The 27,982-nt window shown below is 33.2% G+C and overlaps 2 protein-coding genes and 1 pseudogene across 3 annotated transcripts; 2 read left to right on the forward strand and 1 right to left on the reverse strand.

Moving 5' to 3' along the window:
- The first annotated feature begins 1,544 nt into the window (after positions 1 to 1,544).
- Positions 1,545 to 10,441, forward strand: LOC114368679 (CDT1-like protein b). Its single transcript, XM_028325905.1, has 9 exons — positions 1,545 to 1,627; positions 1,728 to 1,914; positions 2,010 to 2,129; positions 2,265 to 2,490; positions 2,958 to 3,737; positions 8,208 to 8,382; positions 8,474 to 8,564; positions 10,176 to 10,245; positions 10,283 to 10,441. Exons 2-8 carry the CDS (start codon positions 1,748 to 1,750, stop codon positions 10,234 to 10,236), a joined length of 1,620 nt encoding a protein of 539 aa, XP_028181706.1. The 5' UTR covers positions 1,545 to 1,627; positions 1,728 to 1,747; the 3' UTR covers positions 10,237 to 10,245; positions 10,283 to 10,441.
- Positions 4,178 to 6,483, reverse strand: LOC114368681. Of its 2 annotated transcripts, XR_003657385.1 has the most exons (3): positions 5,207 to 6,483; positions 4,998 to 5,114; positions 4,178 to 4,885 (listed from the first exon to the last, which is right to left on the reverse strand). XR_003657385.1 is itself a non-coding variant. In XM_028325906.1 (2 exons), the coding sequence occupies exon 2, from the start codon at positions 4,721 to 4,723 to the stop codon at positions 4,340 to 4,342; it is 384 nt and encodes a 127-aa protein (XP_028181707.1). In that variant the 5' UTR covers positions 4,724 to 4,885; positions 4,998 to 5,117; the 3' UTR covers positions 4,178 to 4,339. The 2 variants fall into 2 exon arrangements, 1 of the variants encoding a protein (XP_028181707.1); XM_028325906.1 differs by lacking the exon at positions 5,207 to 6,483 and having other exon boundaries at positions 4,998 to 5,117.
- A 606-nt stretch (positions 10,442 to 11,047) lies between the features above and the next one.
- LOC114368444 lies at positions 11,048 to 22,947 on the forward strand (annotated as a pseudogene).
- Positions 22,948 to 27,982: the final 5,035 nt, after the last annotated feature.

Consider the following 27,982-nt stretch of genomic DNA (forward strand, 5'->3'; position numbering starts at 1 on the left):
TTTTTTCTACTATATGTTTCATATTTATATATGTGAATTGTGAAATATGTAGGAAGAAGAAACGGCATAGAACCTGTCATTTGAACTTGTTTAGATTTGAAGTTATGGATCCAGCTCAATGGACTGACGGACGCTGCTAATTACTCCAATCTAACATATGTTTGGGTTAATGAGTTTGCGAAGAGTTTGCTATTCTCACTCCCTTTTTCACTAACTCCATACCCTTATATTTTTATTTACAAAAAATACCATTGATGAAAATGTATTCCCATTCTGTGTCTCGTCAATATTTGTCAAAGAATATGTTTCCATTATTTTATTAGGGGGTGTTCATAATGAAAACGTATTTTTGTCGGATATTTTTGTTAACAAAATCAAGAAAAAGTAGGGAAAGTAAACTTAACAAAAATAAGTGTGAGAATAATAGACCCATTGGGGAATTGCATACTTTTATGGGTGTGTTTGGCTACTGTTCAAAAAGTACTTTTGAATGTTGAATATTTTAAGCGAGTAAACTACTATGTGATGGATGGAAAACCACAAAAAAATTTAACTACTTACTATAACTTGGAATTTTTTTTAATAATTATATATATATATATATATATATATATATATATATATATATATATATATATATATATATATATATATATATGGCTTTTCACAGTTCAATTCATTTTAGATATAATTTATCATTTTAAAGATAATAATAATTTTAAAATTATTTTAATTTTTGAATATTTTTATTTATTAAATAAAATAAAATAATATAAATTGATTTATATTATATAGAAAATAAAATAATCTAGTTAGATTTCCAAGAATCACATGTCTTTTATTAATTAGTTTTATGCACAAGATGGTCTAGTTTTATATTTGATAAATTTACATACTCTATTTTAATAAAAGTATAATATACATTTAAAAAATAATTTTAAAACAATACTTAGATTAAAAGGGAAATATGTTAAATGTTAGTAAATAACAAAATTCAAACCGTAAAGACTTAAAAGTAATAAATTGCTATAAAAAAATATTTTAAAATTTTCATTGTATTAAATAATAAATAATAAATGCTATACTTTTATAAATATTTTCAATATCTGATTTATTATGTTTTACGTATCAAATAACATTAAATGCTACTGTAGGATAATCCCATGGTTATTGAGTACTATAAGGATAATCCCATGGTTATCAGTTAACAAAGTTCTCTTAAATTCAGATTTAAGTAAAGAAAAAAGGAAATTCCAACGCTCAAATGACAAGAGAAACATGCGAAGGTTGAAATAAAGCCATGGGTATAAAGCCATGGGTATTGACTATTGAGTACTGTAAGAATAATCCCATTTTTTTTTTCTTGCAATCACATCAAATTTAAAAGTTTTTTTTTTAATTTTAAATATTGAAATTTAATATAAATTTCATATATAAACACAAAAATTTTATTTTAAAATTTAAATAAATACTAAAAGTAAATAAACTTACCCAGTTACCCTTAACACAGACAACGGTCATATTTTAGTCGTATATAAATAACACAAAAAAGCGATTTTTGAATACACACACTTTTCCCTCGTGAGTTTAGCAGAGTGCACTCACCTCACCTAGGGTTTTGCATCAGGTAACCGCTTTTTACTCAATTCACCTGTTTCGTTCCAATGCAACCACGCTGAAATCTTCTATAATTTATTCACTGTTTGTTTTTCTTCAATTCATTTTAGTTTTCAACCACTATAGCAGAATGGAACAAAATGCGTGCGAGGAATTGTCGAAAATTGCTTCGGATTTCAAGTGCGAGAAGAAGGTTCTCGAAACAGTTGATGAATCAATCGTATGCCCCACTCCACAGAAGAACGAGGAACCCTTAATCGTTAAATTCAGAGAGGGACAAACCAACCTTCCTGAAAAGTGCGTGCCCTAATTCAACTCGTTGTATTTTCTTAAAAATTTTGTAGAATTTTTTTGCTTTTTAGTTTTTGAAAGTTAATTTTTATTTTTGGCAGATACTCTGCACTTGTAGATTTGTTTGGTCACACAAGCTGTTCACTCAGGTTGCTGCGTCTGTGTAAAAAGCCTCCAACTTTTCAAAATGTTTGCCGACAGGTTGAAGTTCTTTCGAAGAGGTAATTTATTCTTATTTTTTATTTATTTTTTAATTCTTTAAATGCCTCAAATTAATTAATGGTGACGAATTGCCATTCTCTTTGGAGTTTTTGATTGATGAGTGAGGAGTTGAGTGTAGTGTGTTTTGTTTTCAGGGAATTCTCCCATGCCCATCTTGCGCAGATGAAGTATATACTCCCTAAAAGTGTGTGTATAGATAAGGTGCTTGTTCATGATAAGAAAAGCTTGTGTATGGTGCCTGATATGAAGATCACGTTGAGATTTGAGGTTGTGAAAGATTGCTCTGGAGAATCTGATGATCTGGCTCTTCGACGATATTTTAAATCTAAGCTGATTGATTTCTTTGATATGCATCCTGAGGTATTTTTTTTTTAATTTTTAGTTGAAATCCTTGTTAATTGTATTTGCTACATTCAAAGCAACAAATTATGCCATCTTGACAATTTAACCTAAATCTTTAGCTGTCCTGTGTTATTATTTGAAGTGCTTGGAGTCCTCAGTCCTAACTTTAATGTGGGGATGTTCTGGAATCATTGGTCGTGAAACTCAAAGATTACTAGTGTGGGCATTTAGATTATCTGCACTGTACTCTATGATGTAGATATACTGTGTGGTATCATGTTACCCTCATTTAAAAATGGGTTGATGGTAATATGAGAGGAGCTAGACGACATTCTGTGGTTAGGCTTACCTTTGTATAGCTGCTTTTCCTTGGGTCAGCCTCGATTATTTGCTTTTATTCTTTTTAGTTAGCTAGAAAAATTTGAATGTGTGATTGATCCAAAAGAACTCATGTTGACAATTATTTTGATTTTGTTGTGGATTAGGTTGCTGACATTCCAGAGGCCCCACTGCCAGAACCCTTTGGCAAAAAAACTTGTAGATTGAATTTTGAAGAATTTACTGGCCAATCCCCACATGTAAATTCTTCAACGGAACTTTTGTCAATTTCCAATCAAACTGAAATGTTGCCAGAGCAATTGCAACTGTATCCATCTTTCCGTAGACACTTTTCTAGGAAGAATAATACCGACCAGGCAGAAAAGGCTCAATGCTTTTTACCCACAAAAACTTCTCCATCATCTCATGCATCTGATTGTCTGGATAATGAAGAAAGTGAAAAAACACTGCAGAAAGAATGTGTACCATTATTTGATGGGGTGGCTAATCCTATTACTGAAAGAGGGCACCAGAAGGAATCATTTTCTATGTCTTTGCAGCCTAGCTTTATTAATACACCAGTACAGATGATCCGCCCTCCACATTCTGTTACGTGCAGTAATTCTGAAAGCCCGGATATGAAAAATATCTCCTGTGCTGCTGATAGTTTTATTGCAGAGACACCTGCCCAGTCAGCACCTGCAAGATTATTGCCCATTTCTGATGTTAAGCTTCAGGACATGCCTACCCAAAAGTCAACATCATCTCATAAGCCAGCTAAAAGAGTGCTTGACTTTTCACTCATGGAGGACAATGATGGCTTGGGCATTGGAGTAGACAAGTTAGAATCTAGCAGAGCTCTGCATGAATTTGATAGCTTCCCTGAATCTAGCAGAGGATGTTATGAGGATTGCAATTCTTTTGGGTCTGTTTCTGCACCTCAGGAGGTATGCCATCTCACACATGTTTGAATTTTTGAGTGATTCTTCAAATCATCCTTCTGACACTCACTAATTATTCCATTTCAAATGAAGCAATTTCTTTTCTAACATTGTGATATGCTAAATTCTAACTATTTAGGAGGGCACACATGCATGCGTAGATGAAAAAAGTGGGATAAATCAGATGTTTATGGGAACTGGCAAGATAATGATGAAGATAAGGAGTGAGAAATGTGTTAAAAGATTGAAACTGTAAGGATAGTCATATAAAAATAATATCTTTTATTCATAAAAAAATATAATCTTATATTCTAGTCAATGTTGTTAATGGCGGATGGCGGTTCATGGCGGAAAGTCAAAAATCCGCCAATAAATATGGTGGATGGCGTAGCGGAAAATGGCGAATGTCATGGCGGACAAAAAAAAATAAAAAAATATATATAAACTCATTGAAATTGAAAAAAACAAAGGATTGCATTCAAATAAACTAAAAAAGTTTCATGAGTTCATACAATAATCAAGTACCAACACCAAATAAACTCATTAAAGAGTTCAAAATAAGAAAATGATAAAAACATAATGCAAAGTGCAAAGTGAAGGTTGAGGCTCTAATCATCTTCTCCAATCCCAACATAATCATCTTCGTTGTTATCATATGGTAATGGAGCATTTCCCTCTCCCTCTTCCCCATCAGACGCCTCAAAATTGACCATGATTTCTTCTTCTTCAGATTCAACATCAATATTCTCCTCAACATCTAGATTCTCATCATTTTCTTGGACTGCTTTTTGCTTCCTTGATGAAGATCCAACAACCATTGCCTGTTTTTTAGAAGTTTGGGCAGCAGCAACACTTGTTTTTTGCTTTTTTCGCCTAGTATACATCCTACACTCTCCAACCCCCGAAGCCTGATACACAGTTGCCCAATTTAGAGCATCATCATCTTCAAATACCAAATCATTTCCAGCATCATTATCATCATCTTGATCCATCTCTCCCACGAGCCATTCATTGCATACATCAATATCATTAAGAGAAATTGGATCAATTTCATCTCTTGCATTATATCTTTGCTTCAATTGTTGGTTGTATTTGACAAACACCAAATCATGCAACCTCTTGTGCTCAAGCCTATTTCTTTTTTTGGAATGAATCTACAACATAACAAATAAATGTTGATTTCAATCTCAAATATACTCCAAATAAAACTTGATCATCAAAATTAAATAAAATTAAAAAGTATAGTTAGAGATTTGTCACAATTACTTGCTCAAACACACTCCAATTTCTTTCACATCCTGAAGCACTGCAAGTCAAACTCAATTTTAATAGCTAGCTTCTGCAAATTTGGAGTTTGTGACCTAAACATTCGCCACCAATATGCTGCAATACCAATTACCAACCAAGAGCATAACTTAGAATTCTGAATTATAACACTAATACATAAAAAAAATAGTATGAGAAAAGTTTCTTACTAGGAGAATGGGTTTTCCTTTGAGCCATTGCAAAGTCGGAACCAAAGTGGTCAACACCAATCTTGTAAAGATGCAACTCGGTTAGAATTTTCTGTTGCACATCAAATTGTGGAATCAACTTCTTAATGCACTCAAACAAACCATTGGTGACCTCAAAATCAAACTCCAAGTCAGTGTTGTCATAAAAGAACTCTGGATTTAAGAAGTGGGCAGCTGCATGCAATGGCCTATGAAGCTGACAATTCCATCTTTAATCAATGATTGCAAACACATCTTTGTACTTGCTTTCATTGTTGTTGAAAGACTTGATAATTGTTTCTTTTGCCTTGTCCATTGCTTCATAAATATAGCCCATGGCTGGTTTCCTTTCACCATCCACAAGACGAAGCACTTTCACAAGTGGAGCCATGACTTTAAGAGTGTAAATCTAGTAATAGCATGTCTCACCAATTCCCTCTTGTTTGTAAAATTTCTCAACAAACTTAAGGTACTAGAATGGGCATAGATAAACCCAACTAGATTAATTACCCTTCTAATTGTCTTCCTTATCAAGGGAAGCTTCCCAATATCTTCAAGCATCAAATCAATACAATGAGCTGCACAAGGAGTCCAATAAATATGTTTCCTTTTCTCCTCCAACAACTTACCCGCTAAAACATAGTTGCTCCCATTATCGGTTACAACTTGAACAACATTCTCTTCTCCAACTTCCTCCACAATGGCATCAAGCAACTCAAAAAGCTTTTTACCTGTCTTTACAAAATCAGAGCCATCAACAGACTTCAAAAACATGGTACCAGCTTGAGAGTTAATAAAAAAATTAATGATGCATCTTTGTTTCCGATCAGTCCATGCATCGGACATAATAGTACAACCATACTTGACCTATTGCTCCCTATGGCCTTTCATCAAATTTTCAGTATATTCAACTTCCTTCTTCAAGAGTGGAACTCTGATGTCATGATAGCTAGGAATGGGCAAATGTGGCCCATATTGACCAATGGCTGCAACCATGTTCTCAAAGCTTTTCAATTTAATGAGGTTGAATGACAAACTTGCTTGGTACCAAAAGCGAACAATATGTTGATGCACCTTCAATACTTCATTCTTATCCATTGACTCTCTTATGTTCATTTGCCTCAGCATCTCCATTTTTCTCCGATTGATTGCATTTTCTGGATTCTTACAAAATTTGTCCATTGGTCCTTTTTTAGTCCCACACTTTGTCTTTGCACTTGCAGCAGCATTACAAGAGTTTGCAAACTCATCTTCTTCACTTCCATCACATCCAATTGGTTCACCAAGTTCAAAATTTCTTATATTTGCCATATTACCACTGCCAGAAGTACTGTAAGTGGTCTCACTTTTTTTGGTAGCCATATATTCCTTCAACTCTTCGACTACATTTGGGGGAGTTTTCTTGCAAGCTGCAACGTTGCCCGACTTCCCAATCAGGTGTTGTTTGGCTCGGGTTATTCCTCCCTTTGTGATTTTTCCACAGAAATTACAAACAATGGTGTTTGTATGTCCTTCCACTAGTGAATGTCAATATTTCCAGCCTGGGTCTGCCTTATTTTTCCTCGTTGCACTTGCAGTAGCAGCATCGGATGATGGTTCAGCCATTTAAAAGAAGACTGAACAGGAAAAATAAAATTGTGGTGTCAAATAGAAAAAAAAATTAAAAATGGGACTGTCGAAAGTAAAAGGGGGTGTCAAATAGAAAAACGAAAAAAAAGCTGCAGCCAGAAAAAGGGGTGTCAAGCAGCAAAAACAAAAAAAAAAAGGCTTTGGCCCACCCACCACTATAAGTCACGGTCGTGATTCTGGCTGGGTCGTCTTCTCCATTCGCGTTGCCGTCGTTCAGGCCGTGCTTGTCGTCGCTGTTCGCATTGCCGTGGGTCGTCGTTGCTGTGCTCGTCGCCACGGTTCACGCCGTGGGTCGTCGTTGCTGGCTACTGTGTGCAGCAGGTCACGCGCGGCTGGTTCCGAGGCTGGTTGCAGGGGTCGTGGCTGGTTCCGAGGTCGCGCTGTGTTGGAGCTTTGAGGGTTGCAGCTGCGTTCTGAAAGGTAGGGGGGTCATGGTTTTCATTAAGTTTCTGGATAGGGTTGGGTTGGGTCAACCCAACTCCTACCGCGGACAAAAAAAAACAAATCCCGCCATTTTCCGCCTTGTCGCCACATCCACCATGGCCGCCATCTTTAACCCGCCACGCCACCGCTATTCGGTGGCGTTTTTTCAGAAAACCGCTACGCAACTCCGCCATGACGCCGCCGCTATTCGGTGGCATCTTTAACAACACTAATTCTAGTTAATTTATTAAATAGGGTGTCCACAGGGTGTAGTGGGTGTACTAATGGCTAATGGTACAAAGCTCCCTCTGAAAGTTCTATTATTAAAAGAGCAGATGAAAAACTTACACTGGGTTCCATTTATTTATAATGGAGATGGTTATTATATTTGGTGATTGCTCCTTCTTTCTCTCTTTGGATTGACAACAGGGATTTACCAACCACCCATTATTCAACAACAATGACAAATTAACATTAGCTGATCCAACCACCTTTTATTCATTTTGCATTCTATTCTCCTCCATCACAGTACCATTCAAATCTGTTATGTATTCATGAATCATGATACAAGTGTATGCTTGTGCTGTGCATTTATGATAATTGTTATTTGTTACCATACATTTTGAATTTTTGCCTAATGCTAATAACTGTCATTGTTAATACCCACCGGTTATTATAACCTTGTATTTATATAGTTACGGTATCCCTTCTTTTGAGTCCGCCTCCACCCACCCACCCACCCACTTGACTAGCTTTGAGAATCCACACTATAGTTTACAAGAAGATCTTTGTTGTACTTTTTACAGCATCTTTTGATCATGTTCAGCGGTCTTAAAAGATTCTTTTTGAAAGGCATGATCAATTTTTCAATTATTTTATTTTTCTCATGAAAGTGTTTTTTTTCCCCTTGTAACATGGCTTTTCAATGCAGGCAGAAGAGAGCCTCAAGCAAGCTGATTTAGATACACAGCATAAAAAATCTTCACCATTGCTGGATCTGGTTAATGTGATACACTCTATATTTCAATCTGTCCAAAGAATTCCAATCACCAAAGAGGAGCTCCTGCATAAGATACTTGTGAACACTTTGGATTTTGTTGAGATTAGTATGTTCTAGCACTATTGTTTACAACATACATGGTTTCTTGTTGATTGTTATTAATAGACTGTAGCTAACTAATATTCTCATCCCTATAGGAGCAGTTGAAGAACAAATTGAGTCTCTAGAAAAGTTGGTGCCAGATTGGATCTGCAAGAAATTGGTTGCTACTGGAGATACTATGTACTGGTGAGTCTCTCTCTGTTTACTGTTGATCATATCTGAATTAGAAATTGTAGGCCATTAAGGTAAAATTATTTTTATTTTGTTGTGTGTGTGTGGGGGGGGGGGGGGGGGTACATGAAAGTAGGCAGGTGCTGCTTAGGAAAATGTTAAACAGTTGCAACGTTTGGTACATATATTAAAATTAAAGAAATCTTGAGCCACTTAAGCTTTTGGGTTAGTTGTTGTTAATACATCGTACGATGTACTGCTTCCTTGACCTAGTTGTTAGGACTTATTGATCATTGGTTTTTTAATACAACGTTGAATCTAAGCAAACATACAAGGGCTCTTGGGTTATTTAGATATAAAACTGTCTTGAGCTACCCTTGAACAGTTGCATATGATTTTTATGCTATTTATAAGTTAATATTTTTCAATTTTGTTGTTGTTGGCTTTTGATGATTGCAAATGTTGTAAAGTGAAAACGGACATTGACATTATGAAGAAAAATGATTCTACTTGTTAAATAGTTGCAATGTTTGGTACATATATTAAAATTAAAGAAATCTTGAGCCACTTAAGCTTTTGAGATAGTTGGTCCTTAATACATCATTCGATGTACTGCTTCCTTGACCTAGTTGTTAGGACTTATTGATCATTGGCTTTTTAATACAAAGTTGAATCTAAGCAAATGTACAAGGGCTCTTGAGTTTAGGGGTCATATTTAGATATAAAACTGTCTTGAGCTACCCTTGAACACTTGCATGTGATTTTTATGCTATTTATAAGTTAATAATTTTCAATTTTGTTGCTGTTGGCTTTTTTGATGATTGCAAATGTTGTAAAGTGAAAACGGACATTGACATTATGAACAAAAATGATTCTACTTATAGCATGGCTTTTTTTTTTTTAATAATCAATTTGTTATGTTCTTACCCATACAAGTGCGTATGACTATTGTTTGTCCATTTGCCTGTTATACAATAGTTAAAGTGTAATGGTTAGGATTGGGAACAAGGATATCATAGGAAGCGCATGTCTGCTGTAGCAACAGATAATAGGGAAGGGATAATTTAATTGTCCAAGTGTTGTGTTGGAACATCATCCTAGACCTGAATTGTTAGCCATTGTTAAATAGCAATTGAAATCCAATATGTAAAATATACATCTAACAGCGAAATTCCTGTCTTCACACGAATTCATAGACATTATCACAGAAAGTCATTGAAAATGCCTACTTTCTTTTTTTCGTACATGAAGATGTATACTTTTTTTAATTTGTTAGTTGTGCAGTGAATAATTTGCTATGTGTCTGCATTTGAACATCGACAATAGCATTGGCAAATGCTATGTTAGTCCCCTGTTACACAAATAACTAGGCCATGTAGTTTCTTTGTTTTATAGTCCATCTAATGTTAGTTGAGTAGCTGTTCCATTCACAGCAAAGAATTGCTTGCTGTAATAAAGAGAGTTTATTGGTGGTCTAAATGAATGTGGAATGCATGCAGGATTGATTATTTTGTTTTTCAATTGATTATATCTACTAATGCATGTTCTTCTTATTCTCTTTTAATGAACGGTATGCTACTTATTCTTGGTGTTATTCTGAGCTAAAAATCCCCTGAACATTTGCAGCATCAATAAAGTGTCGGATTTAGACTCTGTACGATCACGGCTTTCCAGCAACGTCGTTTGAGAGAAGGGCTTTTACTGACTGATAATTGAAAAGGATACGATTTATAATTTAGTTAATATTTGCTGCCTTTAACACCTGTAATTAGAGATTGGATTTTCTTCATAATTGTTTTTGAATCACATTTGACCGATGTCTAAAGCTGGTGTTCTACATATTAAAAATGATACGATTGAAAAGGATACGATTTATAATCTTGTTAATTTTTGCTGCCTTTAGCCTGTAATTAGAGATTGGATTTTCTTCAATCACATTTGACCGATGTCTAAAGCTGGTGTTCTACATATTAAAAATGATACGATTGAAAAGGATACGATTTATAATTTTGTTAATTTTTGCTGCCTTTAACCTGTAATTAGAGATTGGATTTTCTTCATAATTGTATTTGAATCACATTTGACCGATGTCTAAAGCTGGTGTTCTACACATTAAATACAGTAGTTTAACGCATCTTCATGCTTTAGTTTTTCCTTCTAGAGAAATTTTTGCATGAGTATAAACCAAACACCTCACGATTTTTTTCCTTCAGGCTTCATCTACGTAATGTGTTTAATTGTTACAGTAGAATGTGTTTAAAGCAAAAATGTATATAACATGACATTTTTACAATATTTTCATTGCTTTTTTTTTTTTTTTACTTTGAAAGAGAAAAAAATATAGTATAAAATATTAATCTTATCTAACATATCTAATAGACCACTTTAAAAAATAATCTATTAAAAAACTAAATAGAAAAGAATATAACATGCGAAAACCATCATCTAGACAAGACAATTGCATTATTCAAGAAAATAAAAGAAAGGGATTTAGCTAAATGTGTAGTTGTGTACACATACATGATATTTGTTGATGGATTGCGCAAAGCTGGAAGACTTAAAAATGCATAGGAGGTTTTTTGGTTTCTTTTGATCAAAGGAAACTTATCTGATTATCAATACATGAATATGATGATTTTAGTGTGACTTCACAAAAAACTTCTCTGATTTGGCATAAATGAATATGAACATGAGTTTATTGGGAAGATAGTTAAAGAGGTCTCCAACAAGATTAACCGTAAACCTTTACGTGTTGCGGATTACCCTATTGGGCTGGAGTCTCGAGTACAAAAAGTAAAGTCACTTCTGGAATTTGGATCTAATAATGGAGTTCACATTGTAGGGATTTATGGAATAGGCGGCATGGGCAAAACAACACTTGCTCGAGCAGCTTATAATTCAATTGCAGACCAATTTAAAGGTTTATATTTTCTTGATGATGTAAGAGAAAATGCTACTAAACACGGATAATTACATCTCCAAGAGATGCTTCTTTCTGAAATAGTTGGAGAGAAGGATATTGAGATAGGAAGTGTTAGTAAAGGAAGTTCAATAATAAAGCACAGGTTCCAGCGAAAGAAGATTCTTTTAATTCTTGACGATGCCAACAAACTAGAACAATTGCGGGCAACTGTTGGAGAGCCTAACTGGTTTGGCTTTGGAGTAGAGTCATTGTAACTACTCGGGACAAACATTTGCTTGAAAGTCATGGGCTTGATAGAAAATATGAGGAAGAGGATTTAAATGAGGAAGAAGCACTTGAATTGTTTAATTGGAATGCTTTTAAAGATAACAAAGTTGATCCATGCTATAAGGACATTTCAAACCAAGCAGTGGCTTATGCTTCTGGCCTTTCACTAGCTTTGGAAGTAGTAGGTTCCCTGTTGTTTGAGAAAGAAATAAAAGAATGGCAATCTGCATTAGATCACTATAAAAAAAATTCCTAATAAAAGGATCCAAGATATACTTAAGGTAAGCTATAATGCTTAGGAGGGAGATCGTCGGGAGATTTTTTCTCGACATTGCTTGCTGCTTGAAAGGATATGAATTGGCTAATGTTGAAGATATACTTTTGTGTTCATTATGGTGTTTACATGAAATATGGTATAAGAGTGTTGGTCGATAAATCTCTCATAAAAATTAAGAATGGTTGTGTAACTTCATGAAGTGATAGAGGTTATGGGTAAAGAAATTGATCGACAAGAATCACCAAAGGAGCTTGGGAAACACATGAGGTTATGGTTCCATGAAGATATAATTCAAATTTTAGCAAAAAATACAGTAAGTCTACTACTAAAAAAAATCACTTTTTATGACGATTCTGAAGGATTTTTTATGATGATTTTCAATTGTTTTTGAAGTTATCGTCGTGAAAAGTCAAAACTTTCCATGACGGTTCTCAAATAATCTTAGAAGGTTCAATTTCTAAAACTGTTTTGTCAAGAACCATCTTAAAAATTATTTTTTTAAATAAAAAATAAATGTTTTTAGACGGTTTCTAGAAAAAATCGTTTTAGAAAGGAGTGAATAGACAATTTAGTCCCTGAGATTGTACCTATTTTGCATATTAGTCCTTAACTTAATATTAAATTCAAAATAGTCCCTATCTTTGCATAAGTGTTGCAAAATAGTCCTTCCATTAAATTTTAAAGTAACGCCGTTAGTGAGATCAATTTTAGTGTCACGTGGACTATCCACGTGGCACTAAAGGATGACGTGGCATGACACGTGGACGTGCCTGATGCCACGTCATTTGATGATAACAAAACGAGTAAATAGACAATTTAGTCCCTAACTTTGTACCCCTGTTGCATATTAGTCTCTAACTTAATGAAAAATTCAAAATAGTCCCTATCTTTTACATAAGTATTGCAAAATAGTCCTTCCGTTAAATTTTAAAGTAATGTTGTTAGTAAGTTCAATTTTAGTGTCACGTCATTTGATGATGATAGAATGAGTGACTTCTTCAAATTTGATGGTTTTAAACCAATTGAGGCATATATACGAAAAAGAACTCACACACACTTGCACAAATAAAAAGAACCAAAAATCCACAGCAACAACCTTATCTCTGTAGCTGTCAACACCAATGGGCGAGGTCTGCATAACCATTCTCTTTTCCTCTTTTTTTTACTTCAATTACCATCAATGTATCATTCTGGGTTCTGATTTTTTTTGTGTGTTTTGAATAGGAAGAGAAAAAACTAGAGGAAAACAAAGTGGAGGAGAAAAAAGCAAATGAAGAAGAAAAGAAAGAAGAAGAGAAAAAACCAAAGGAATCAAAAGATGACAAGGAATCCAAAGAGGAATCTGCGCTGCCAGAAATCGTGTTAGGCACAACCTTTGCAATGCATGGACACTTTAAGCATGATTTCTGGCATCTTTTAAGTTAGGGATTATTTTGCAACACTTATGCAAAAGATAGGGACTATTTTGAATTTTTCATTAAGTTAGGGACTAATATGCAACAGGGGTACAAAGTCAGGGACTAAATTACCTATTTACTCGTTTTGTTATCATCAAATGACGTGGCATCAGGCACGTCCACGTGTCATGCCACATCATCCTTTAGTGTCACGTGAATAATCCACGTGGCACTAAAATTGACCTCACTAACGGCGTTATTTTAGAATTTAACGGAAGGACTATTTTGCAACACTTATGCAAAGATAGAGACTATTTTGAATTTAATATTAAGTTAGGGACTAATATGCAAAATTGGTACAATCTCAGGGACTAAATTGCCTATTCACTCTTTTAGAAAGTGAACCTTCTAAAACAATTTTTCAGATAAATGTCTTAGAATGTCTTATTTTTTTTAATTTTTTTAAGAATTGAGGATTCTAAGATAATTTTCCTAAAAATCATCTTAGAATGTGAACTTTCTAATATAGTTTTTTAAAGAATCGTCTTAAAATGTTTTTTTTTTAAAAAAAATATATTTTAAGACAGTTATCTAAAAAACCATCTTAGAATGTAGACTTTCTAAGATGATATTTTAAAGAACCGACTTGAAATGTTTTTTTAAGAAAAAAATTAAAAAAAAATGAGGATTCTAAGAGGTTTTGACAGTTTTCCCAAAACCGCCTTAAAAAGTAAGACAGTTTTTCAAAGAGTCATTTTAGACTGTTTTTTTAAAAAAATTTAAAATAATAGTTATTCCTTATCCTTTAAAAATAATAGTAAAAGACACAAAACAATAAAAAGAAGGAATTACACAAAGGACCCATAAATCATCTTGAACTAAACACAGGCAAGGATATGTTTTCACATTCCAACCTCCAAATATAAAATAGGAAGACATTAACTATAATATAAATTAAGCCAAAAATTTTGAAGTTGATAACAAAAAAACTTAGAAGAAAGTAAATTTATGGGACAAAGTGTGTTATTTTGCATGTCCCTGCTATATAATCAACACATGCTGAGCAGATGAAAATAATAAAATTAAATAGAATCTAAGCATAACAAAACACATCTAAGAATAAAGGACACCTCAAAGAATATAGAAACATCTGCATGTTCAAACACACTCTTAGATAATGCAGATGAAAAATAAAGGACTATGCGGGTTTGGCCCACGGGGTCCGCGGGTTCATGGACTAGCCCGTGGGGTCCACGGTCCGCGCGAGTTACGGACCAATTTTTTTAAACGGTCCATGGTTATGTCATATTTTTGGGCCCGCCCCGCTTAACCCGCAGACTATGCGGGTTTGGCCCACGGGGTCCGCGGGTTGCCCGCAGCCCGCATTAGGTTGGATTTGTGTGACCCTGACCCAATTATATTAGGTTTGATTTTCTCTTTTTCACTTTAAACTTTTCTTTTAAAATAACAGATAAAGAAATATATTAGATAAGATAAAGATTTAAAGATAAAAATAAAAGATTTTAATTAAAAGATGATAAAAATAAAAAAAAGGATAAGATAAGAAAAATAAAAGATAACAGAAATAAAATATTAAGATAAAAAAGATAAGTGATAACATGCTAAAAATCTTCCTTTTTGATATTTTCTCAATCTTTTTTTCTTTTAATCTATCCTTTTCATATCTGCATGCCATAAATAATAAAAATATCAATTTTTATTATTTAAGCTAAAAATAATTGTTAAATAAATATTTTTAAAGATATTTCAATATATTTTTATTATAAAAAATAGCTCACATCATATTTAGCAATTATCATTGTAGCAGACTAAGAACACTTTTTCTCCTCACGGTTTTTTCTCCACCACGCAGTCACGCACGCGCGCAAGTCATACGACTCTTTCCCTTACAAGGAAAGCAAAATGCGACTCACACTCACGCAGTCACGCGACACACCACAGTAGCACAGCTTTGGCCCACCACCGCACCACCACGCAAAGTACATCTTTTCTCTCTAGAATTTATTTTTATCCTATTTTTGTTGGGGCTGATTCATTGTTATTGTACTCTTAAATATGGAGATGGAGAAGGCTCAAGGTACTTCAAATATGGAATCATTTGTTGTTGGAGATGTTTAAATTTCATATTTTTAGATTTATTGCTTGGATTTTCTTTTGTTAAGACATTATTTATTTTATTGATGTAATTGACTAATTATTGAGATTTTATTTACATCTGTATTGAACTTAATTTGATTGTATTGTATTTTTATTAAAATTGAAATTCTTTTAAAACTAGGCTCGCGGACCAGCCCATTTGACCTGCGGGGTCCACGGGTCGGGGGCAGACCAAATTATTTGGTCTGTGTAAGAAGCAGGGCAGACTGGCCCGGTCCACTGCCAATGTGGACTTATGCAGACGGGCCTTACGCGGGGCGGGTCGGCCCGCTTACCCACCCCTACATAGAATCCATGTTATCATATTTTGGAGATTTTCTCCAACCACTTAACATAAGAGGAAAATATATATCCACAATTGAAAACCAAATAGTTGATTGCAAGACCAATAGATTTGTATATTATTTAAGAAATAGAGGTTCTTACATGGTTGTGATATTGTCAGAAAACTTATTAGTAGGAATTGATTCATTCAACTTATTGAAACTGAGGTCATTGGAATAAAAAACAAACTGAAATTAGTAAAACCTATTACAAATAGTCTTGAACTATCTTTTAAACATGTAATGGCTAACTCATGATTTTTATTAGGTGCAACCACCTCTGTTGATATAAAATCAAAAAAACCAATGCATAAACTGAGTTCAAAGAAAATGAGATAATTGAACTTATAGATAAGCAAGATGTGGTGTCCTATTGAAATCGGGAATTGGTGTAACACCCCGTTTTTCATAAAATAAATAAAAGAGTTTTATTTAAAAATTAATAAGAGTTTTTAGAAATTAAATAAATGAGAGAAAAAAAATTTTGTTAATTAAAATAAGAGTTTCATAGTATTAGAAAATAAAGAGTAAAATGATGTGGTGTCCTATTGAAATCAGGAATTGGTGTAACACCCCATTTTTCATAAAATAAATAAAAAGAGTTTTATTTAAAAATTAATAAGAGTTTTTAGAAATTAAATAAATGAGAGAAAAAGTTTTTGTTAATTAAAATAAGAGTTTCATAGTATTAGAAAATAAATAGAGTAAAATGATGTTTAAAAAAAATAAAGAGATGTTTTAATTGGTTATTTATTTAATAAGAGTAAAATAAAGTTCCATTTTATAAAATAATAAAATAAAGGAAAATAGACTAAATAATAGATTCAGAGTACCTTAATTATTTAGAGATATATTAAGTCAGTTTTTATAATTACGATACGTCTCTGCCCCTTTTCTTCCTTCCAAATTTATTATTCTTTCTTCCTCTAACAAAATCTTCTCTTTTTCCCGCGTACACCCAAACCTGTCCCATTAAAACTTTGATCATGAAATTTGTAACCGTTGGATCATCTTGAAAATTAGACACAAGCTTTAGAACTCATTTTCTCACATTCCCACCATTGAGATTTGCGAAATGATCTCAGTAGTGAGAGAATTGCCCCTCCCATGGAGACAGTGAAATTGAGACTCTAATCCCTTCTCTCTAATGTTTGGAAACTATAGCAGAACAACCAGAGAAAAAAACTTGAGAAATCTTAAGGAACCACTAGATACATTGCTATCGCTGTCGGACTACACACATGAGCCCGCTTAGTGATAATTGTTAATTATGAGTATATTTTGGGTTAAATTATATAAGAATTTGTAACTTTTCTTTAGTGATTCTTCCTTTTTGAGAAAATAATTGTTAAATTAACATTATTTAAGTTTTTATCTAGAAAATATTAAAAGTGATGAATTTATGATGCTTAGTGAGTAAAATGAAGCCCAAAAAAGTAGGGATAATTAAGGTAAGCGGACTAATTAAGGAAAACATAACTAGTTAAGAAAAACAGACTAATACAAGAAAGTAAAGCAGGCTTAGCACGAGAAGCTTGCTTAGCTAAGCTAATTTGTACCTATAAAAGAAGAAGAGAGAAGAAGAAAAAAACACATAGAAATTCCAAGAGAATACAATTCCTTATAGAAGGCAAAAACTAGAAGAAGTAATCATTAGGATTCATTCCTTCCTTCCATCCCTTTTTCTTATCTTATTCTCCTTTACTAAATATTTCCCTCTTGCAATTGTAAAGCCTCCTATGACTATGAGAGGCTAAACCCCCTTTGCTGGGAACTTGACAGCCAACTACTCTTGATGTAATTTCTCTTCCTATCTATTTATGAATATTACATTTCATTATCTTTTCTTATGCTTAATATTATTGCTTGTGGCTTGTGACTTGATCACCCATTTCCATGGTAAGTTTTAGGGGTAGTGTTGAAGAAAGTTATTTTCTAATAGAAATGAGAAATGGTATCTAAATAAAGTCATCACTAGAGATATATTGATATTTGTAACAGTCGTTTTTTTTTAATAAATAAATAATACAGTAATAAGTTAATAAATAAATAAATAAATAAATAAATAAATAAAAATATAATTAGGTCATAAATCTCCACTATATAAACAAAATGTTAACCTAGAGCAGCTTTTACAAAACACTTCTGCCCCTTTTTCTTTTCTGACGCACAAGAACCCTAACAGAGCAACCAGAGGAGGAGCTCTAGAGAGCACCAGAGACGCCACCATTGCTAACAGAGAACATTTAAGCGACTACCTCGAGGTAAGGGATGAGTTACTCACGCTTGGGGTTTAGAATGAACATGTGTAGGGATCCCTAGAGGATCAATTTTTGGGTTATTTTGGGGTGTTTATGAATTTAATTATGTTTTCATGTTTAATCGCGGATTGAGTGTGTTTGATGAACCAATTGGTGTTCTGTTGCGAGTTTGTTGTAGGATTGATGTGTTTCTCTGTTAGGTGTGTACCTTAGGAATTAGAATTCTTTATAATTAACATAAAAATTGTGTGGTGGTGATTTTGTTTATACCAGATATGTTGGCCTTTCAATCTTTTTCCTGTGCTAATGTATATTGTGTCCAGATAATTATTTTTACACCGCAGTGTATACGTGTACATATATATTGATACTGTTTTTTTTACAAACTGTATATTTTATTTCACGTGGGTAATTTCTTGTCATGAAATTCATAGGTGTAGGGATTGGTGGATAATTGAATTGGCTAAAATCATTTAAAGAAATTAACTAAAATTGTATTCACATTGTAATTAGGCATTTTCTTGATGTTGGCAACTTAGTTGAAATATATTTAAAATATAGGTATACATGTTGTTCATAGAAATCAATATGAGTATATATTTTATTGTTATATATAATTTGTATTTACTTAATAATATATTTGATATTATTGTGATTACTTTATATTAATATATATTTAATGCTTTTATATGTTATATGTGATATGTACGTTTACGTTTACGTTAATATATATATTTTGTTATATATTTTGAATATAATATACTTATATATATATATTTTACGTGTATTTTATAGTTACTTGTTTATAAGCCTTGAAGTTAAATATTGTATATTATTATTATTATTATAAATTGTTATCTAATTGTTGAGTATATTTTGTAATTAGTTAGAGTGTGAAATGTTAGACTGTAGACATGAAATATGGTTGTGAATGAGTGTGTGATTGATATTTGTAGAGATATTACTTGTCATGTGAGTTATGAGTTATACAGTAACCCGACCAGTGTGTACCTTGAGAGAACTTTTATGCGCAGTGTTAAAGAAAATTGTAGGATTCCTAGTTAGGATCCTGAAGGGTTAAACTGTAGCGCATTTTGTTAAATATGTTGGAATATAAGAGTGAGGTCGTGGGTATTATATAACTCATAAACAGTGTCTGCGTGCAAATAAAAAAAATATATTTTAGGGGTTGGACCTGAATCAAGAAGGTGAGGCCCAAACGGATTCCTCGGAGTCTAGGCCTTGGGGGTAAAGATACTCGGTTTGAGTGCTCCTTTAAGCCCATGTTGATCCCATGTGGTTGGGGCATTCTCGCAAAACAGAGTAACCCTGACTGGTCACCTTATGATGTTACTTAGTGAGAGTGACCGAGTATACCCATTGTGTGGTGTGCTTTGTCATGTACTCCTAAGCGCCCCAGTGTTGTTTTTCACTGACATGGTACCACATTGCATATAGGCTTGAGTCTTAGTATAATTGTTGCATAACGCTTGTGTTTGAATTTCATTGAGTTAACAATTGTGGTTGATGTTATTTTATGGAGTGTGTAAACTTGAATGGGTGTGAATAATGTGTGCGATTTTGTGCAGTAATGCTATTTATATAAATTCAGCTTTAAGTATTATATGTTTCACATGCTCTAATGTTTTATTATATACGAATGTGATAACTCACTCCCGGTGTGTGTTTGTGTTTGGGCTGATTGCCACTTTGTTTCAGGTGAGCCCTCATATGATGAGTCACATGCTAGAGATGGAGAGACTTAGTCTGTGATAGGGATTATGATTTACTGAATGATATAATTGTGTTATACTTTTCTTCTTTAGTTTCTTTTTATTATTTATTTAGAGTGAACGGCCTTGTTTTGAGCCGGGATAATCTTATCTCTTATTAAAAAAAAATATATTCTATTATGTTTTCACTAAGTGGATGTGAACCTTTACCCTTTTGAATTGATTTAAATTAAATGTGTTTAAAAAAAAATTATTAATTAATTTTGCATTTTTTTCTTCTTTTATTATTATGTGTTTATAATCTTTTAAATAAATTTTGTATGATTTATTTAATTAGTTAGTTATAATTGTAAGGGTAGAGGGTGTCACAATATTTGTTTAGCTTGTTATACATTTCTATTTTTAATGCAATTTACTATTTTAGCTTTGCAAAAGGGAGTTGGGAGAGAAAATAGATAAATTAGGCTTTTTCATGCCAGGGACCAAAGTTAAAGTATATTAGTAGATGCAAGTGTAAATTGGAATAATTATAAATAGAGAAAAATCATTAACATTACATAAAAAAGTAACTCTGATAGGTCAAGTTTCAACATTCTCATCTTTTGAATTTACTTCTACAATATTATTGGGTTCTCTAATTTTTCTATCTTTAATTAATCAATTTAAATTCTTATTTAATTTTTTCTCTTATTTGATTTAATTTTCTGTCAATTTAAATTATTATTTTTCTCATAACCTTTGTAAGTTAATTTTCTTTAACTTCTTTTATTAATAAAATATTTATCTACCTAAATACAAACAAAGTCCATGTGGATTTGACACTCGGACTTTCGTTTTAACTTTACTACTTTGGACGAATTGATGCATTTGCCAATCAATCAACACTTAGAGGTAAGAGATGAATTTATCACAATTGGAGTTATGATGAACATGTGTAGAAATCCTTAGAAGATCGAATACATAGAAGAGAGAAGCTAAGGACTCATAAAGAAGGTGAAAAGAAGAGAACCAAAATGCATAGAATGCAAATCCATTATTCAATATAAGATGAAATAATCTATTATTCAACTGAGTGCATATCCGATTAGAATCATAAGAATCATCTAACCGACTCAAACTAACAGAATTCCATCTAACTAACTAGTTGAAACGGTTCACTTTTGATAAGTGAGAACAAAGCACAACTAATTACATGCTGCATATAGGAGCATGCTTGACTCTCGCAATATATAATTTATTATTAAGATCAAAATAAAGTTGAAAGGTGCTGCTGAGTGACTAAAGAATTTAACACCTTGAGGTAAAAAGCTTAGTATTCAAATTACATGAGACCTTACATATATTGCAAGAGATGTTTCATGTGTATCTTTGTGTGACATTAATACGAGCATAATCAAATTAATTTTAAATATTGATTGTCCGTAGAAAGTTATACATTTATTATAAATTTGGTTTACTTGATCTTAAAATTGTTTGAGAAACACTGATAATAAACATGAAATATCATGGTTAACAATGTAACTTTGTATCCATTGAAATATGAGGATCGTGTTCCTAGCAAGAAATACCAACATGTCTCGAATATGGCTTGGGATCCAATGGAATTAGAATATCTTGTACATATCCAGAAGATCAATTTGTCTCAAACGACATAAACTCTGTAATGTAAGTGATTAGGGTTCCCTTGTGATGGGATCTGAATCTAATTAGAGAAGTAGCAATTAGCTATTCTGTTATGTGCTTACTTTAATCCTCTTAGTTGCGTTAATCTGTTCTTCCTTGTTATTGGAACTGATTTATTGTTATGTTGAAAGTAAGGTCTATTCCTGTTCTTCTGCATGTTATAGCTTGGTAATTGTCGTGATTTATCAAGCTCCGAAAGAGAAATGCAAAATTAATGGCTATGACTACTATGCTTTACATGAAGATAATGTAAATGTAAACATCTTTACAAATATGGTAATATGATAAATTTATTGACTTTTATGATATATAACTTATATTAAGAGTCATAACAACTACCATTTTTTATTGATGGACACAATAGAAATTAAACTCATGAATAAATTAGCAAAAATAAGAATCAATTATTTTTCTTGTACTGTGGCCTAAATAACGACCAAATTTAGACAAAGAAAGGCGAGGAAACACATATCATATACAGTCCTCTTAGAGAATAGGACAAAGCATAAGAGAAACAAGGGCTGCTATGAAGTTGCTGAGACGGATTGAATGGTGGCATTCGATTAAGCCTAATGTGGTAATGTACAACATAATAATTGGTAGCTTATGCAAACACAAATTTGTAAGGACTGCCTGTTATTTATATTGCTAAATGATTGTAATCGATTGAAAGAAGCAATTGGATTGTATCATAAAATGGTATTGGAGAACATTGATGATTGATCCCAGTAAACTTGTGTTGGTTGGTTGATAAAGACATGTGTAACCTGATATTGTTACTTACGTCTTTAATGGTTTAGTTCATGAAGTGAACAAAGCTAGAGATACACTTGACATGATGGCCAAAATGAGAGTGACTCCTGATGTTCAAAGCTACAATATCTTGATCAATGGATTATGCAAGATTAAAATGGTAGGTAAAGCCATGAATCTCTTTAAAGAAATCCAATTAAAAAATTTGCTCCTAATACAGTACACTTATTGACTGTTTGTGCAAATAAGGAAGGATGTCTTATGTTTGAAAGCTTGTTAATAAGATGGATGATAGAGGTCAGTCTGCAATTGCATTATTCAAGAAGACAAAAGACAGGGTGATTCAGCCAAATACACGATACTTATTGACGAATTATGCAAAGGTGGAAGACTTAAAAATTCACTCGATTTCTTTTGATCAAAGGCTATGATCTGAATGTTGCCACATACAATGCTATGATTATTGGGCTTTGTAAAGATGGCTTGTTTGATGATGCTTTGACCATGCTGTCAAGCATGGAAGACAATGGTTGCATTCCAAATGCTGAAACTTGTGAAATAGTTATAAGAGTGCCATGGCAGAGATACTTCTTAGTGAAGTGATTTCTAGAGGCTTATTTCAAGAGAAACATTAGGTTAGATGCTTTCTAACTGCACATTGTATTATTTTGAATTTGGAACAAGCCAACATTAATTTTTGATTTGTCCTAGTGGATCATCAACTGGTAGATTACTTTAATTAGTTAGGTATGATCAGTTATGTAACTAATTGAAACATTTAATGTATGTTAAAGATATATATATTTATATTAAAGAAAATAAACAAACCTTTTATGATGACTCTTGTTTTATTTGTGATCAGCCTTTTCATCATTCCTAGGCAATTATAGTTACACATGCCTTTCAATTTCAAATAAAACTTTTTACCAACAAAACATTATGTTTGGAGGGATTCTATTATATTGATCTAATCCTAATTCTGAAATTTTTCAAAAATAAAAATAAAAAGCTTTAAATTTGCCAACCTCTTCAATTCCATCCCTCCACTTATGTTTGGATTGGTGTAAAAAGACAAGCTAAAAAAAAAACATATTAAAATGAAATATAATAGAATGAAACATACTGGAATAAAACATTTGTTTCCTTTGTTAGTATATGTTATGATAGAATGAAAAAGTGCTCTATTTCATCTCACTCCCCTCAAACTAATTAAAAAAAAGGTAACTCAATATTATAAAGAACTAGTCAAAACAAAAAGAAATATATGAAAAAAGACATATTATAACAAACTCAAATATTGTGAAGTATAAAAGAAAAAAAATCTTACAATTTGAAAGCAATAAAAATAATTGGATACATGAGGTTGTTCACAAAAAAGAAAAAAGTGCTTGTACCATTTGAAAGATTGGAGGTTACCATTTGATTCACTAGTCAAATTATAAAATACATGTTAATTACCCTTTACTTTGTTTCAGTTCCCGGAATATATGAAAGATTGAAAGTTACTTAGTTACCATTAAAATTTTTCCTGGCATGCAATTCAAGTGACAATAATTTCTACACACTGTTAATTTCATGTATTCAAGGAAATTTGGGAACTGGTAAGGGATCTTGTGCGGTGCATTGATGCTATTGCCTGGAATCCTTTCGTTGTGAGAACATCACATAAATACGCTAGAATATTAAAGCTTTAAACAAACAAGTCCTTGTTCCTATTGTTTATAATTTTAGATTTTTTTTATACCTTGTTAATGTTGAAACAATAATATTAATAAGAAAACAAAATCTTCCTGTTTGTTGAAACAATTACGTCTATCCTACTTGGGAATACCTTGATGGGTAACAAACATTGAAACAATAACGTGCTTTGAAACTGAATTGATGTAATCGGGGAGAAGAGTAATTGATTTAAGGGCAATGTGGGAAAAAAGACAACTCAAGGAAATTTTTTAAATGATGTGCACTTTTACATTAATGCTTCAAATTCTAGCATCCAATGAACTCAGTCCTATACCAGCAGTATAAAGAATATGAATTCTTTTACTTAAGACATCCTTTGAACATGAATACACGCGGGTGTGCAGGATTAAAGTCTCCAGTGGTAGCCAACATTTCTCAGAGATCTGCAACATATCCAAATTGCAGTAAAATGACTTCAGTGAAGGATGTATGAGCAGCCATCCTCGGTTGAAATTACTATCAAATAAAAAACTGCAGAGCTATCGAAGTTTAGCATCTCTGATGATGGAGGAACAAAATGTAACACACTATTCAGTATAGGTGAGGAAAGCAGTATAATGCAACAAAATTCAGTCAAGGAAACAAATCTACCTGATGACAATGACATTTTATCCAACATAGAGAGTAGTCTTCACAAACAACAACATAATGATGTAAATGTTTTATATGGCGATGGCGAGCATGCAAAAGAATCATTACAAATGTTTGATGCAAAAGATGGTGAGCAGAATGAAGCGAATAATATGTCATTACAAATTCATGAAGCTCAAAGCAATTCTAATGTTGCCAGACAGGTTGAACATCCCGATCAGAAGGGTGATTTCTCTGATGATTTGGTTAATGCAATCAAAAGAGTTGAGTCTCGGATTTTGTCTTTCCAACTTTCCTCAAATTTAAGTGATTCCACTAATGCAGGTCATCATACTACACATGAGGCAGCAAATTCAGACAGTCCTGTAATACAGACAAACAATGGGGCTTTAGGAAGTCAGATGAGTGGTGGAAAGTCCCTCTTGGAAGGACATAGTTTGATGAACCAGAAGACATGTAAAGCAAGTTGTGAGGGTGAAAATTCGATTTCAGCAAATGCATTTGTGGAAACCTTTTGTGCTGTAAATCAGAATCATTGGCTTCATAATAGTGCAAAATATGCAAATAGCATGGATGAACCAAAATAGATTGGTACCAAGCTGGCATCAGGAGGAAAGTGGTTGAGAAATCGGAATAGGATTCAAAATTTAGTACAAAACATAGCAATGATAGATAGAGTTAAGTCACTGAACAGGTTAGTTAGTGGTGATGCCTATTTTGGGAGTCAAGATAGTGAGTGTATTCATGGTTTGAGGGTCCCTTTGAATCAAGATGATCATACTAAGAAGCATTCCATGTTAGCAAGTAAAACAACTAGGGAAAGTTTGGTCAGAAAAAATCCAGTGGCTTGGTCCAAGACTGATCAAAATCAAAAGGAAATGGGTTCTGAATCTTCCTATGCACACAAGTTTGCAGGATCCAAGTCCGTTATTGCAAGAAGAGAAAAGCCACCACTTCATCAGATGGTAATGAAACCAACTCTATTGGACCAGAGATCAAGTGAGATTAAGGTAAATTCCCATCAACAAAGAGACTCTCTAGTTTTGGGCAGAAGAAGAACTCATAAGACTGATCATCTTGAACCATGGAAAACGAGGGTTCTACCACAAGATCATAAACTGGAGGAGGCAAACTCAAAGTCTGACTCTTCCCGCTTGAGTTCTCGGCAAGGCAGTGCCAATAGTAGTAGTGACTCTGAGGACTACTCCTTGCTAGATGGAACACAATGTCCATCATCAGGACGAATGGTGGATGAAGCATATGAAGGCAGTTCAGAAGAGAGTAACAACTTATATCTCGAGAAGGATGATGGCCCTTCTCGTAGATTTGGCAGTTTCAAATCTTATAGACATCACCGCAAAAGAAATCCTAAGGAAACAATAGGAGGACTAAGGAGGCTGAAAAATAAGTTGGGACTAATCTTTCACCACCACCACCATCATGATGATGTTCATGGTCATAGACATACTATTTGGAATCAGTTGCAGAATATGTTCCACCATAAAGACAAGCATGGGGTGACAACAAATAAAGTAGACAAGACAAGGAGAAGGGATGTTGGAAGAGTGTTGCCTTGGAGAAACCAGGTTGGACAGTTTCATAGAATTGCGGAAGGGGTTTTGAGACACATCCAGCATTCAAAGAAACCAAAGCCTTCCAAGCTTGATGGGATGAAACAGTTAAGGAATACCACACATGGACATAGTCAGAAGAAGCCATGCTGGTGGCAAATTCTTCGACCACACCGGAGAGTGAAGCTGAAAAAGAAAGGCCGAGTTAAAATGGGGTTTATGAGCCAAAAATCACTAAAGAACTAGAGTTTGGGTGCGCGTTGGAATACCTCACCTCGTATCTATTGCCTTCCAGCTCATGGTAGTCAAGCTCCTATCAGATTGGTAGAACAAGTATATCATTTGATTTTTCTTCAATTCTTCTGAATATTTTGGCTCTGTTGGATGGGTGCTTTGTCATGCTTGAAATCCGATAGATATGGTGATTCTGCATTTTATTAATATGCATGGTGATACTGCAACATTTTATAAGTGCTTTGTGGTCCTCGGTTTTATTAATATGTATGCAATGCACCATAATAATGGATATTCTTGTTTTCTTGGGTACTCAGCACTATAGCAGTGTCCTTGCCTTCTTTGTTTATTTGAAATTTTTATTTTATAACTAAAGGTTTTGGGGTACTATTAGAACTTGGCTTTAGATATTAACTTAGCTTTCCACAAAGATAGATCAAATATTTGAAGTTGTTTACATGTTTCTCTAAATTAGCGTTTGAGTGTTTCATATTTTACTTAATATTCAAAAATCTCATTTTAAGTAGCATATCAACTTCAATTTTGGTCTAGACCACTCCTTCCAAGTTCACTTAAAATTGGTGATAGTATCTCTTGATAATTTATCTTCTAGACATCCCTTTTCTCTAACTGATACAATTTATGTTCTATTTCCCCAAGTTGAAACCAAATTGTGGTTTGGAAGAACATAAACAATTGTTTAATACTATAATGACATATTGTTTAGTACCTTAGTTTCATACGGTGTCAACTCTGTTGACTTAGTCTATGGAAAGCCTGATATATGTGTCCAACTGCAGATGCATTTTTCTACTAAATCATGATTCCAATACTTTTCCTTATTTTTTGTGTCTCTATTTATTTATTAGTCTTTTCTTGAGTTGTTACTTGTTATGCCTCTAAGCTGTTCTAAGATTGCCAGCAGAACCATAAAGGGTGTTAAGTAAATGACAGTATAGATAGTTACTTTTTCATTGTCAATTGTTTGGCAAGTGTACTAAAATGTCCAAGTAGTAAAGACTCAGAAGTCTGAGTGTCGATTTTCACAGGGACTTTGTTTTGTATTTGTGTTGGATAATTTTCAATTTATAAAAATAGAAGATGAGATGAGGTAAAAGACGAGCTAAAAGAAAAAATAATTGAAATAATAGATATTAATAAGAGACAAAAGATATAATAGAAAATTCAATGGAATGAGAATGTTAGAACTTAACATGCCTTGTTTGCCTAAGATGTATTATTTTAGATTTTTCTTATCAATTAGGTGAATTTTTCCTACCTACATCTATTAGAATACTTGTCCCTGATGTCTCATGATGACAAACCTATCTTACCTATCTATCTCCCGAATGTCTTTACAAAGATTCAATAGATAAAATGCATGAAGTTCTAATTTTAGATGTTTGCTTTGATGCATGGACATAATGCAATCACTCTATGTCTAGCAATAATTTTATTAAGATACCCCTTTCTTTTAGTTATATTAGAAATTACCTTATGTC

This window comes from Glycine soja, chromosome 9, assembly GCF_004193775.1.
Source record: "Glycine soja cultivar W05 chromosome 9, ASM419377v2, whole genome shotgun sequence".
Classification (NCBI taxonomy): Eukaryota; Viridiplantae; Streptophyta; class Magnoliopsida; order Fabales; family Fabaceae; genus Glycine; species Glycine soja.

Coding starts and splice junctions, on each gene's coding strand:
- LOC114368681 (XM_028325906.1), bottom strand. CDS start 4,723: ATGGATCAAGATGATGATAATGATGCTGGAAATGATTTGGTATTTGAA.
- LOC114368679 (XM_028325905.1), top strand. CDS start 1,748: ATGGAACAAAATGCGTGCGAGGAATTGTCGAAAATTGCTTCGGATTTC. Junction 2,491..2,957: donor TCTTTGATATGCATCCTGAG/GTATTTTTTTTT, acceptor GTTGTGGATTAG/GTTGCTGACATTCCAGAGGC. Junction 3,738..8,207: donor CTGTTTCTGCACCTCAGGAG/GTATGCCATCTC, acceptor TTTTCAATGCAG/GCAGAAGAGAGCCTCAAGCA.